The following is an 11,781-nucleotide window of genomic DNA, read 5'->3' on the forward strand; positions in this document are numbered from 1 at the left end:
TTCAAGCATCGATATAACTTCATTCTCGTTCTTTTTCAGAGCTGTCAAATTTACATCGAAACTGTTCGGACGCGCTCTGTCCCGTCGGATCAAGGCGACGGTACTGTACGCGACGGAAACCGGACGCTCGGAACAGTACGCTCGTCAGCTAGTGGAGCTACTCGGTCACGCGTTCAACGCACAGGTAAGTTCAACATGATTGGTTAAGAGAGAAACCTTTCCTGCTTTTTTTTCTAATGTACATGTCGATGGTTGAGCCAATTTCGGGTTGAGCTAGTTGGTTGGTTGAGATGATTGGGAGGAAAGAAAGTGGAGAAGACATTGATCCGTACGAAGTAATGCCCGGTGGGATCGTGATCTGGACATGTACGTGTCGGTATGGATAATCTCATCCAGAAGGACATCGGTAGAAGGGATAGAAATGGTTTCATGTTTACTAATCAGTTTCGAAGAAGATATCACGCTAGTATGCTAGATTGATTGGTAAACTAATTGAAAATGAAGGTAGGAAAAGATCTTTGGAAATTTCTCGTCAATACTTTCAGTTCGATTTAAACCGTTGTATTGGATTTTTATTATCTTCAGAAAAGAAAAAAAAATACTCTGAATATAATACCGCACAGCATGATTTAAGTCACCCACCTCAAAGTTCTTCATCAATTCTACAAAAACTGATGATTCATAGTACTATTCATACGCGCTAACCTTTCACGATTTTACCACCATCATTCTATCGATAAACAACAGCACCATCAACCTCACAACAGGTAACCGAGCAGGAAATAATTGAATTATCTCAACTGAGTTTTCCATTTTTAACAGTGTTCTCCAACACCAAAGCCAGCTAAAGAATGATTTCGTTTATCCATCGCATCGCTCACAGTCGCATGCTTACGACTCTCGGGCTATTCGCCGTGCACTCTTTCTTAGGTTGTGCAGCATAAGTATGGCAAGCGAAGCATTCTTGATCCCATCCAAGCTATGCCAAGTATGCTTACAATAACATCTTCTTGAGACTCCCACGAGATATTCTGGCAAGCTTTCGTCTACCTTCTCACCCTATCTCCAGCAGATATCGGCTAAAAGCGAATTCCCTTTTGCTGGATGGTGAAAACGCTTTACTTTCGAACGCACTGGGAGCGGTTTTTTTTAGCTCTGTTTTTCACCAAAAAGCACTCGAAGATGTACACCTCACTCTGAAGGTGTTCTACCAACCGGTGCGGAACCAAGAACTGGTTCTCCGACTACCAGTTCTTTTGGGCAATTTAAACCATTTCAATACACGCTGCTCGCAAAACGTGTAGCAAACGTGTTGCATGTTTTTCCCCGCTCCTTTTAGTAAGCTTGTGAAAAGCGACCGAGAAAGCATAAAATGGAAAGGGACTTGTAAATTCGTTCGTAAATGCTGCAAACAGCTGAACGGCGCAGGGAGTAGAAGCCGGAGCGAGTAGAATGTTTGACGACAAGCGCAGGTTATGTTGACGTTAAAGCTTGTTTACGTTCTTGGGATGATGGGTCCCTCCGATGGGGAGGGAGGGAACGGAAACACTTTCTGCCAAAGGGTAAGGAATTAGCTAACTCATCGTTTTTCACCAAAAAAACCCCTTGCGTCTCACTTCTCTTCCATCGCCCAGGATGTTGTGAAAGGAGTTGAAAATTTTATGTTTCCAAACGAGAACACCATCAGAACACTATTTTCCACTATTTCCATTATCAAACCCTCTCTTTCACAACCGTTATGTATTAAGCTAAATGTTGCGTGATTTTGTTATTCTGAAAGAGAGCAGGATGCACTCAGACAGCTTCCGCAACAAAATTCAATCTATGTCTTGTCTGGTATCAAGATTTGAGCTTTAAATGTGTTTAGTTACCGTTCCGCAACGTTCGTTTTAAAACCGAACCGAACAACAATCAACGAGGGAAGTGAATTTAAAGCGCATTTCATTTGGCTTACAACAGCATGTTTCTAATGATTCTGTTTGTTTGGAAAATGGTTTTGGGTTTTTAGTGTTTTGACAAATATTTTTCCTCTCAAATGTATAGCACACATTCGGTTATCTACTCAGACTTACCGCAGACAGCTTGTGTGGTTGGGATACTTCATAGTTTTTTTTTAACATTCTGTTGAGTGTTTTGTTTTTCTTAGCTAATCTTTCAATTCCACTGAGACTTAGGTGTTTGTTTGGAAGTTAATTGTTTTGCTGAGTGGATGTTTTCTATAATGTAAGTCCTGTAAAAACAACCAGTTCAAAACACTTTCTAGCACTTCTGTTTACGATGCGTAGAATTTTAATAAAATAGAGAAACATTTCTTAAACAGTCATTTATGTTTGATTCAAAACTCATTTTTATTTGGTTGAAGCATATTTTTTCACTTCGGAACAATTTATATTTGTTAAAACATTTATTGAAGCATTGTTTTAAGAATTATTTCATCAGTACAGGGTTTTCGAGAACAAGTGTAAACGTTGAAATTATTTCTGGATTTTTATTTTGAATTAAAATTGAAAGTGTTTCTTTTAAAATAACACATCTTGAATCTAGACAAAACACATAATAATGTAAGAAAGTTTTTATGATATTTGACTTCAGAAAGACTTAAACATATTAGATTGTACAAGATTATATTTTCTAAGGGAAATTTATTGTTCGATGTTCTTTTCCTCTTTCCGGATTATCCTCTACACAATATCACATTTGCTTTCACATGTATGCTGAACTAATCACACAGAATTCCTACCTTGCAATTTCCTTTTCATCTCCGTTTGAATGAAAATTCATCCGCAAACGAATGATTAGCCAATGCCAACGACAAAGGGTTTTCGTACCGGAGTAGTGCAATAATGGCAACATCCAGAAACCAAAACAATCATGAGTCCTTCCTGCCGCGCTGGAACGATGGAACGAAGGAAAAAGAATCGAAACAATCTTACTAAACGCTTTCCTTCCTTCACGCAAACCGAACCGCAAAATCTACCGATTCGAAGCGAATTTCAATCGAGCAGAACATTTTCCGCTTCACGCAACCTAACTACAAACACAAATCGTCGACCAAAAATTGGGCCAACGGGGAGAATATTTATCGTTCGTTGTAATTTATGTTTGGCCAAACCCACAACCCACGGTGGTGATGGGGGGGGGGGGGGGGGGGGGGCCTAATATGTTCATTTCTTTGCCATTTTTTTTTCGTTTCTTTTTCGGATTTGGTTGATTCTTTCATTTCGATTCTTTCATTTTCTCATGTTTTGCTTTCCGTTACAGATCTACTGCATGTCGGATTACGACATCTCATCAATCGAACACGAAGCCCTACTGTTGGTGGTTGCTTCCACCTTCGGCAATGGTGATCCACCGGAGAATGGCGAGGTAAGAATGAATCACACCCAAACCCGCAGTATCCCAACTTATTCCCAGTGTGACTAACGTGTGTGGCGTTTTTCTTTCGTCGACGACTAACGGCTCACGCGTACGAAGGGTTCTGCTTCTAGCGAGGGTGTTTAATTAACCACACTTTCGATGTAAAATAATAACCACAAATTAGCAGAAACGGTCGTGTTTCTGTTGTACGGCCTTCTCTTAATGCTAGTTGTAACAGCAAGAGGACTAACATTACCTTCCGAGAAGAACGTTCTTGGTTTGTGGGACGCATCCTTTCGAGAATCGAACGTAATAGAGTTGGGTGGAGTTATGTTTGACTTTTTGGATGGTGAGGAATCGCAGACGTAAGGCAACAACCACAAGGATGCTGAGAATTGGGCTAAGGAAAGCATTTTAAGCACAGTCTTCTTAGGAAGAGGAGCTTCTTGGTGGTGCAATGATGGAATACCCGTGTACTTGATGGGAATGAATTGTTTCTAACCACAGCCCAATTAAAGAATTCTGGGAAAGGATCATCACTTCACAACACATCACTTCGGAACATAAAAAAAAGCAAAAAGGATAAGAATTGTTCGGTTTGTTTGAAAGTATTAACTGACAGCAGTGTGTGGTTATGATACCGCTAAATGAATTTAAATGAGCAAAAATCACTCTTCATCCATTAACGTTTTTAACCATCATTATATAAAGTTGTCGTTCAATGAAATATTAATCACTCGCAAACTATTCACATCCTCACAAAACGGCTCAAGAGACTGAAAGCACAGATCATTAAAATATGCTGTCACAAAATTGACAGCACAATACCCAACCCCCCCAAAACCCCAGACATCTTGTGCATGATGTGACGCTGTTCAAATTATATTTTCATTAACCGCTCGTTTCGTTTTACTATTTCACAACAATCTTCCACCGCCCTCTAAACCACCTCTCACGCACCTCCACGCCGATGGTGACTGCATAATGAATGGAGCTTTTTGCAAAGACACGAAAAAAAAGGTGCCAGCAAACCCAAACAATCACACGTCAACCGGTGGTGGTTTAACATCACACGCGAGACTTCACACCGTTCTTGTGCGTACGGCGCACCAAATGCCACCAAACACGGCAAAAGGATATGTCATTTATTTTCCAACAAAGAGTAAAGCTTCTACCACCAAAAACTTCGCCAGCAGCGAAGGTTTTCTTGCTTCTTTGTTTTCCACCACCAAGTTGATAAACTCATCCAGGTTCGTGGTGCTTCTCTTCACCACACTTTTGTGATAAATAAAACCGATGTCTTTCTTTGCCGATGTGTCGAAAGTAAAAACAACTTCACCAGTGTACCATCATCATCTTTTCGGGTTAGCGACTTTATTCATCTTTATTTATGAAATGTCATCGTTTCTGGTGCTTACGGGTACGGCTTTGGATCCATGTTTCGACGAAAGCTGACTGTATTATGATATCCATTAACACGCGTCTTTATGTTCGTAAAACATCTTTATTCATGTCTTAAGTTTTCGAGGGTGAAGAAATCACACACCAACGTTGATGATATAGTCGATATTAAACAAATTAACGACTAACCTTTTTTAACAATGTTTTTAACAATCATTTTACGAGAGAGTGTATTTTGGCAGATGATTAACAAGCTTTTGCATGGTGAGAGAGACTTATCGTTTTTCGCATCAGTAGAGTATTTATGATTTTTTTCTTTTACTTTTATTTCCTTGTTTTATTTTGCAGTCTTTTAAGAGCATGTTGGAGTCAAAGAAGAAGAAAATGGTATAGTAAAGGAAGAATTAAAGAAAGGAGCCATTAGGAATGGAATTAACCTTATATTTGATATTGTTCTTCAAACACAAAGAAATTGTTGTATCATCATGATAATGTTAAAATTTTTATTAAAACTTTTATTTTTTTCAGCTTTTTGCACAAGATCTGTACGCCATGAAGCTACATGAAAGTGGTCATCACCAAGCGCACAGCGAACTAACGATTGCCGCTTCCTCCAAGTCCTTCATCAAGGCAAACTCGCGCAGCGATTTGGGTAAGTTTGGTCCAATGGGTGGTCGCAAAATAGATCGGCTCGATTCGCTTCGCGGTTCCACCACGGATACACTGTCCGAGGAAACGTTTGGACCATTGTCGAATGTACGGTTTGCGGTGTTTGCTCTCGGTTCGTCCGCTTATCCAAACTTTTGCGCCTTCGGTAAGTACATCGATAACATTCTCGGTGAGCTGGGCGGCGAGCGTCTGATGAAGATGGCAACGGGTGATGAAATTTGTGGCCAGGAGCAGGCATTCCGCAAGTGGGCTCCGGAGGTGTTTAAGGTACTTGCTAACATGCCCGGATCGTAACGGTAGGCAATACTGACGATGACATTCCAATCATCTTATCCCGCAGATTGCCTGCGAAACGTTCTGTCTCGACCCGGAAGAAACGCTGTCGGATGCGGCCTTTGCACTGCAGAGCGAGCTGTCGGAAAATACGGTCCGGTATGCACCGGTCAGCGAGTACGAATCGCTCGATCGTGCACTGTCCAAGTTCCACAACAAGAAATCCATGGAATGCTCGGTGAAACGGAATCCAATCAATCTGCACTGTGAGATGAACGGTACCGAGCGGTCAACGATTTTGGTGGAAATTATGGCCGAAGGGGTAAGTGAAAATTTGGGGGTGAAATGTACAAGGGTTTGTTTTGCTCGGAAAACTCTCCTTATGTTCGGAAAGCTGATAAAAGCTTTCCGGAGAGTGAGTGACCCGAGCGAACTCACGTGTTGCTTTTCCAAATACACTTGTTGCGTTTTTCGTAAGCCTCAAATCACTTTGGGGGAACATTTAATTTTTACGAAGAGAGTAAATTAATAAAAACGAACAACAAATTGTAAAGAAAAGGTTATAGAAAACTAAAACACATCCACAAAAAATAGATAGACAAAAATAATCGTTAAAAGCTACTCTACAAGCACTCATCAATAATGAGTTCCCAAAAAAGCTCTCTTCAAGCTACCGTTGCGAGAGCTTTTTTAATGCTGAAAGCAACATTTGTAGAGTTCTCTCTGTGCTTTATCTTAATCTCAAGTGAACTTATATTTTTTCCGCTCCTTATACAGATCGATTACGAACCAGGAGATCATGTCGGTATCTTTCCGGCTAATCGAAAAGAAATTGTGGATGGCATCATCGAACGTTTGACCGGTGTAAATGACCCAGATGAAATGTTGCAGCTACAAATACTGAAGGAAAAACAGACACAAAATGGTAAGAGTTTTGAGGAGGCATCAGATGTAGGAAATCCCCGCACCGTAATAAAGCGTCCATACTACCACAAACAGGTGTCTACAAATCTTGGGATCCTCATGAGCGACTTCCTGTATGTACGCTTCGCACACTGTTGACACGATTCTTGGACATTACTACTCCACCGACCAGACAGCTGCTCACCTACCTTGCCTCGTGCTGTGGTGATAAGGCGGATGAAGAAAGGCTACTGATGCTAGCTAACGTGAGTGGTTTTACACTGTTTAGATGCTTCTCAATTTTGTCTCACTGTGTCTATATTTTATTCAAATCAATACAGGAATCTTCAGTGTACGAAGATTGGCGCTATTGGAAGCTACCGCATCTGCTCGAGGTATTGGAAGAGTTCCCTTCTTGTCGGCCACCGGCAGCCGTCTTTGTCGCACAGCTGAATGCACTCCAGCCACGCTTCTACTCTATTTCTTCCTCGCCGAGGAAGTACTCGAACGAAATTCATCTAACAGTGGCGATCGTCACGTACCGGGCCGAGGATGGTGAAGGTGCCGAACATTATGGCGTGTGTTCGAACTATTTGGCCAATTTGCAATCGGACGATAGGATCTACCTGTTCGTACGTAGTGCACCGTCGTTCCACATGTCGAAAGATCCTACTAAACCGGTCATCCTGATCGGTCCCGGTACTGGTATTGCACCGTTCCGTTCATTCTGGCAAGAATGGGATCACATTAAGACGGAAATGGTGGACTGTAAGGTAAGGGTTAAAGGACATCGAATTCGTTCCATTTGGGTTATTGGTTATTGACTGGGTTGAATATTCTGTTTCAGATTCCCAAGGTATGGCTATTCTTTGGCTGCCGCACAAAGAACGTGGACCTATACCGGGACGAAAAGGAAGAGATGGTACAGAACGGAGTACTCGATCGGGTGTTTTTGGCATTGTCGCGAGAGGAAAACATTCCAAAGGTTCGTTTCATACCAGAAGAAGACTCTTCTTACCGTGCGTTGAAATCTTTTGATGTTGGTTCGCTTTGTCCTATCCCACCAACAGACCTACGTACAGGATCTTGCACTCAAGGAGGCGGAGTCAATCTCCGAGCTTATCCTGCAGGAAAAGGCACACATCTACGTGTGTGGCGATGTCACCATGGCCGAGCACGTGTACCAGACGCTGCGCAAGATTCTGGCCACGCGCGAAAAGCGCACGGAAACGGAAATGGAGAAGTACATGCTAACGTTACGGGTAAGTGATTCGTGATCGTATCATCCGTTTGCCGTCGTGAGCGATTCCATTCTATTCGGTGACAGATGAGCTGTGTTGGAATGTTAATGCAAAATCCAAACGTCAGTTTCTCGGGGTGTGATGAGCAGAGGCAAGACTCGTGCCAATGGATTTGTACTGTTTTAATTTGTTTTTGTTAGGGGAACATGAGCGTTGCCACGTGTCCTTGCCAGGTGGACCGGTGTGCTGGATGGGTGTTTTAATAATAATGTTTTAGAATCGTGCACCAGCGGAAGATGAGACGGAATCTGACTAGACGCCAGTTAATTGCACTCATATGATTAGATACTGGCGATAGCAGGTTGTTTTTATTTTAATGATCGATTGCGCTTTGCTGAGTGTTTCTAACACGAACCAATGATGACTTGTGTTTCACCAACAATAAAGACTTCAATAGGTTCACAAGCGACGAAAGTTTTGAAAAAATAATTTAATTTTCTTTTCAAGATTCTTTTTAAATTACATTTGCAAACAATTTAGCTGCTCTCTATACCTTTATGGTGAACAGACGCAATAAATTCTGCTCGCAGTATCTTCATTTAGCTAAATGAGTAATTAAATTTTATTAGCTAGTAACACCGTTGCCATCTTAACACACCCTACGTTACACGACCATTTAAAAGTCACATTTGTCAGCTCGGTATAATAATTGAACCATTTGGTGGCGACCGGCATTGAAAGTGTTGAACTCGAACGTATAGCTGGGGTTCGTTCGATTCCGTTTGCAACTCGTCCCCTGTTGCATTCAAATGAGCATGCGTAGTGCTAGAGGAATTGTTTTTTTTGCACTTCTTTCTTTCGGCACGTCCAATTAATAGTGCTCACCGAAGGTACCACCGATATTCGCCTGGTGATAGAGGCATGCTTCAGTTCATGCTTGCACTTTTGATCGGTTCGGCCGGCGTTCATTCGATTGATCCGAAGGGGGTGATGGTGATCGATTCTGACAGCATTACGATCACGTAACGCTAGTCCTGTCCGGTGAAGGTTTCCACTATCTCTAGGTCGGGATCGGGTGATTGAATGCGTTTGTTTACCGAAGACAGTGCGAACGGCGCTGAAGAACAATCGATCGTGTGCATTTGCATCGATTAAGTCCTTCAGTTAGGTTGTTGGCTTGTGATGTTATCATATGATCGTACAAATGTATCTCAAATACCCCTTCATGCGATTCTTTAACCAATAAAATATTATTTTTATTTCTATTATGAATTGTTTTCTAATAAAATACTTTTCGCTTCCTTTGCAGGATGAAAATCGTTATCACGAGGACATTTTCGGTATAACACTACGAACGGCGGAAATACACAACAAGTCACGTGCTACTGCCCGTATCCGTATGGCTTCACAGCCGTAAGCTTTTCTGACTGTACTTTACCGGTTGGGGACAAGTTTTCCAAGACGAAACAAAAAAAAAAAAACAATGACGCACACGGGTGTGCGGATGTTAGACGATAAAGCGCAAAGTTTACATTAACTACTACGACACGTGTATGCGAATGTTGGTGTTGTACGTTGCTTTTTATGAAAACTTAATGGAAATGTTTTTTTTCCACTTTAAACACCACTACTGATCGTCGCAACGAATCTATACTGCAAACATGTAAATTTGTTAAGTGATTTACGGTTTTTTTCCCCAGCAAAACAAAACCCAATTTCTAACAAGTCGTTGGTGGAGTATGTTAAGGAACAACGTTACACCTTTTCCAGATGATCCAATTGAATTGTTTTTGTTTTTGTCAGCTTAAATCTACGGTAAATCCTAACAGTTAAACTTACAGCGTGTATTAAACCTTCAAACTAAGACACCCTTTGCCGGAGGTGAGCAAGTTAAGAACTCTTTCAAATGCACCCTTTTCCAACTGCACCGACTCTTGATGTATGTGAGTGTTTCCAAGCTATTTTTCTACTCATGACAAATGTCAAGAGTAATACTTAAAAAAGAGAGACATATTTAATACATCGAACATAGCATATTAAACACACATACACACGTTTCCCTGCACGGCTTCAACTTTCGAAACACTTCACTTCCCTAACTCTGTCTGTATTGAAGTAATTAAACACAAAAAAAAATTCCTCAGCACATCTCAACACCCTTGAAAATGCACACCGGTTAGAAGATTTTTAAATGGCAAGTTAACAAACGTTTCACTGTTAAATTTTATCGATACATCTAATTGAAAATCTAAAAAGAAAAAAGAAAATAATATTAATTATAATAACAACTAATGCACCTTGTTTGGTGTTTGCGGTGGTAGTGTGGAAAATGGTGGTGATACAGCAAAATGGAATAAGATGACGGTATTGCTAGGATAGGAAATCCATTAAATGAAACAATTTGCAAAACAGCACACAAACACACACACAAAAAAAAACAAAACTAATATAGATAGTTACATTTCTTTAAAACAAAACAAAAAAACACAAACTCTAGTGCACAGAACTAGTTAAATGAAACAATATGCGGGAAGCGGGTGAGGAAAGTCCTTTTGAATGAAACTTAAGAATGTGATCAAGATAGTAGAGAAAGCAAGATGAAACTGTATTTAAACGAGAGAACGAAACAGAAAATGTAACGTTTAAAACAAAAAAGGTAAGACATGGATTACATATTATCTTAACAAGTTTATTCCACAACATGATAATCGTGTATAACAAGCAAAAGCGCAAAGAAGTGCTGTTTGTTCGGTAATGAAAATGCAAAACTAGTTGAAAGCATTTTTTTTTTAACCTATTTGTTATAATTATATGGGTAAAATAGAATTATCAACAGCTTATAAAGATTTGTTAACAAAAAAATATTTTAAAATAGAATGTTAATTTTTATCATAAAATTTTATAGGTTTAAAAATTCCCATTTTAGTTCAGAAAGTAATTTGCACACACACAAGCAGTTCAATCAAACAAATATTGCGAAATGTCAGTATCAAAAACGAATTGCACCAAACACCCAACTGCTTGTTACAACCCTTGTCTATCATTCTCAGCTACTCTCAATGGATGTGTGTGTGTGATAATGTACACTATACTATCTGATCATTTTATCAGTGAAAAAAAAAACACAAAAATGGAAATATTAAAAATCACCCAACATGAAACCAAACACGAGACATGAGATGCAGAAAAAACAAAACAAATCAAAACAAAGCTAGCTATACAGATATATTATATATATATATAGATATACACATATATACATTTCGATTATATTCTTATACACACACATACACACTACAACGGCATCTCCGTGAACTTTACTACCAATCGATGCACAAAGCTATGTTGGAAGAGAACGATGGATAGAACAAAACGTTTAAAAGCCCTCAACAAACCGACTACAAACATTCCTGTACGAAGAGTGTAAATCAGAACATTATGCTTTATCTTGCCCGATCGTACTTTCTTTACCAACTAAAAAAAAACAAAAACACATTGTAATGAATGAAAATTGTCTTGAAAAGAATTACCAAGCGAACCAGCTGGAATCGGCAGCATACACCACTTCACGGTTCGGGTAAAAGCCGTACTTTAAAAACAAATAAACTCACACCCAACAACAAAAAACTCCCAGGAAGTCTAACAGTCCTATTGCAAAATTGCTAAATCTATCACATCATGTGTCCGTGTGGTTTTTGGCGTATGAAGCGAAGGAAAGAAATTACGTACATGTGTTTCGTTTTGTTACATTTCCCAAGCGGAAAACTGTGCCCTATGGTCCGGCACATAAAACATTGGACTCCCGGTTAAATGGTTTTTGAAGAAATTGACCATAGGCACGAATATTACAAGCTTTTCTTTTCATATTTTCTTTTCGGTTCCGTTTTTTTTGTGCTCCCTTTCTGCCTTACTAAATATACTAGGGTACACTACCACG

At 40.0% G+C, this 11,781-nt stretch overlaps 1 protein-coding gene across 3 annotated transcripts in view; it reads left to right on the forward strand.

Moving 5' to 3' along the window:
• Window positions 1–11,471, forward strand: part of LOC125765250 (nitric oxide synthase) — an 84,654-nt gene extending 73,183 nt beyond the window's left edge. For 2 of the 3 annotated variants that reach the window (XM_049430175.1, XM_049430177.1), the window contains exons 12-22: window positions 40–184; window positions 3,262–3,366; window positions 5,107–5,145; window positions 5,287–5,694; window positions 5,768–6,022; window positions 6,478–6,625; window positions 6,700–6,869; window positions 6,945–7,376; window positions 7,451–7,588; window positions 7,674–7,865; window positions 9,154–11,471. In XM_049430175.1, the coding sequence (XP_049286132.1) occupies window positions 40–184; window positions 3,262–3,366; window positions 5,107–5,145; window positions 5,287–5,694; window positions 5,768–6,022; window positions 6,478–6,625; window positions 6,700–6,869; window positions 6,945–7,376; window positions 7,451–7,588; window positions 7,674–7,865; window positions 9,154–9,261 (2,140 nt within the window). In that variant the 3' untranslated portion in view covers window positions 9,262–11,471. The remainder of the gene's footprint in view (window positions 1–39; window positions 185–3,261; window positions 3,367–5,106; window positions 5,146–5,286; window positions 5,695–5,767; window positions 6,023–6,477; window positions 6,626–6,699; window positions 6,870–6,944; window positions 7,377–7,450; window positions 7,589–7,673; window positions 7,866–9,153) is intronic. The other variant, XM_049430178.1, reaches the window with a different exon arrangement.
• The last annotated feature ends 310 nt before the right edge of the window (window positions 11,472–11,781 follow it).

Source organism: Anopheles funestus, chromosome 2RL (genome assembly GCF_943734845.2).
Source record: "Anopheles funestus chromosome 2RL, idAnoFuneDA-416_04, whole genome shotgun sequence".
Lineage (NCBI taxonomy): Eukaryota > Metazoa > Arthropoda > Insecta > Diptera > Culicidae > Anopheles > Anopheles funestus.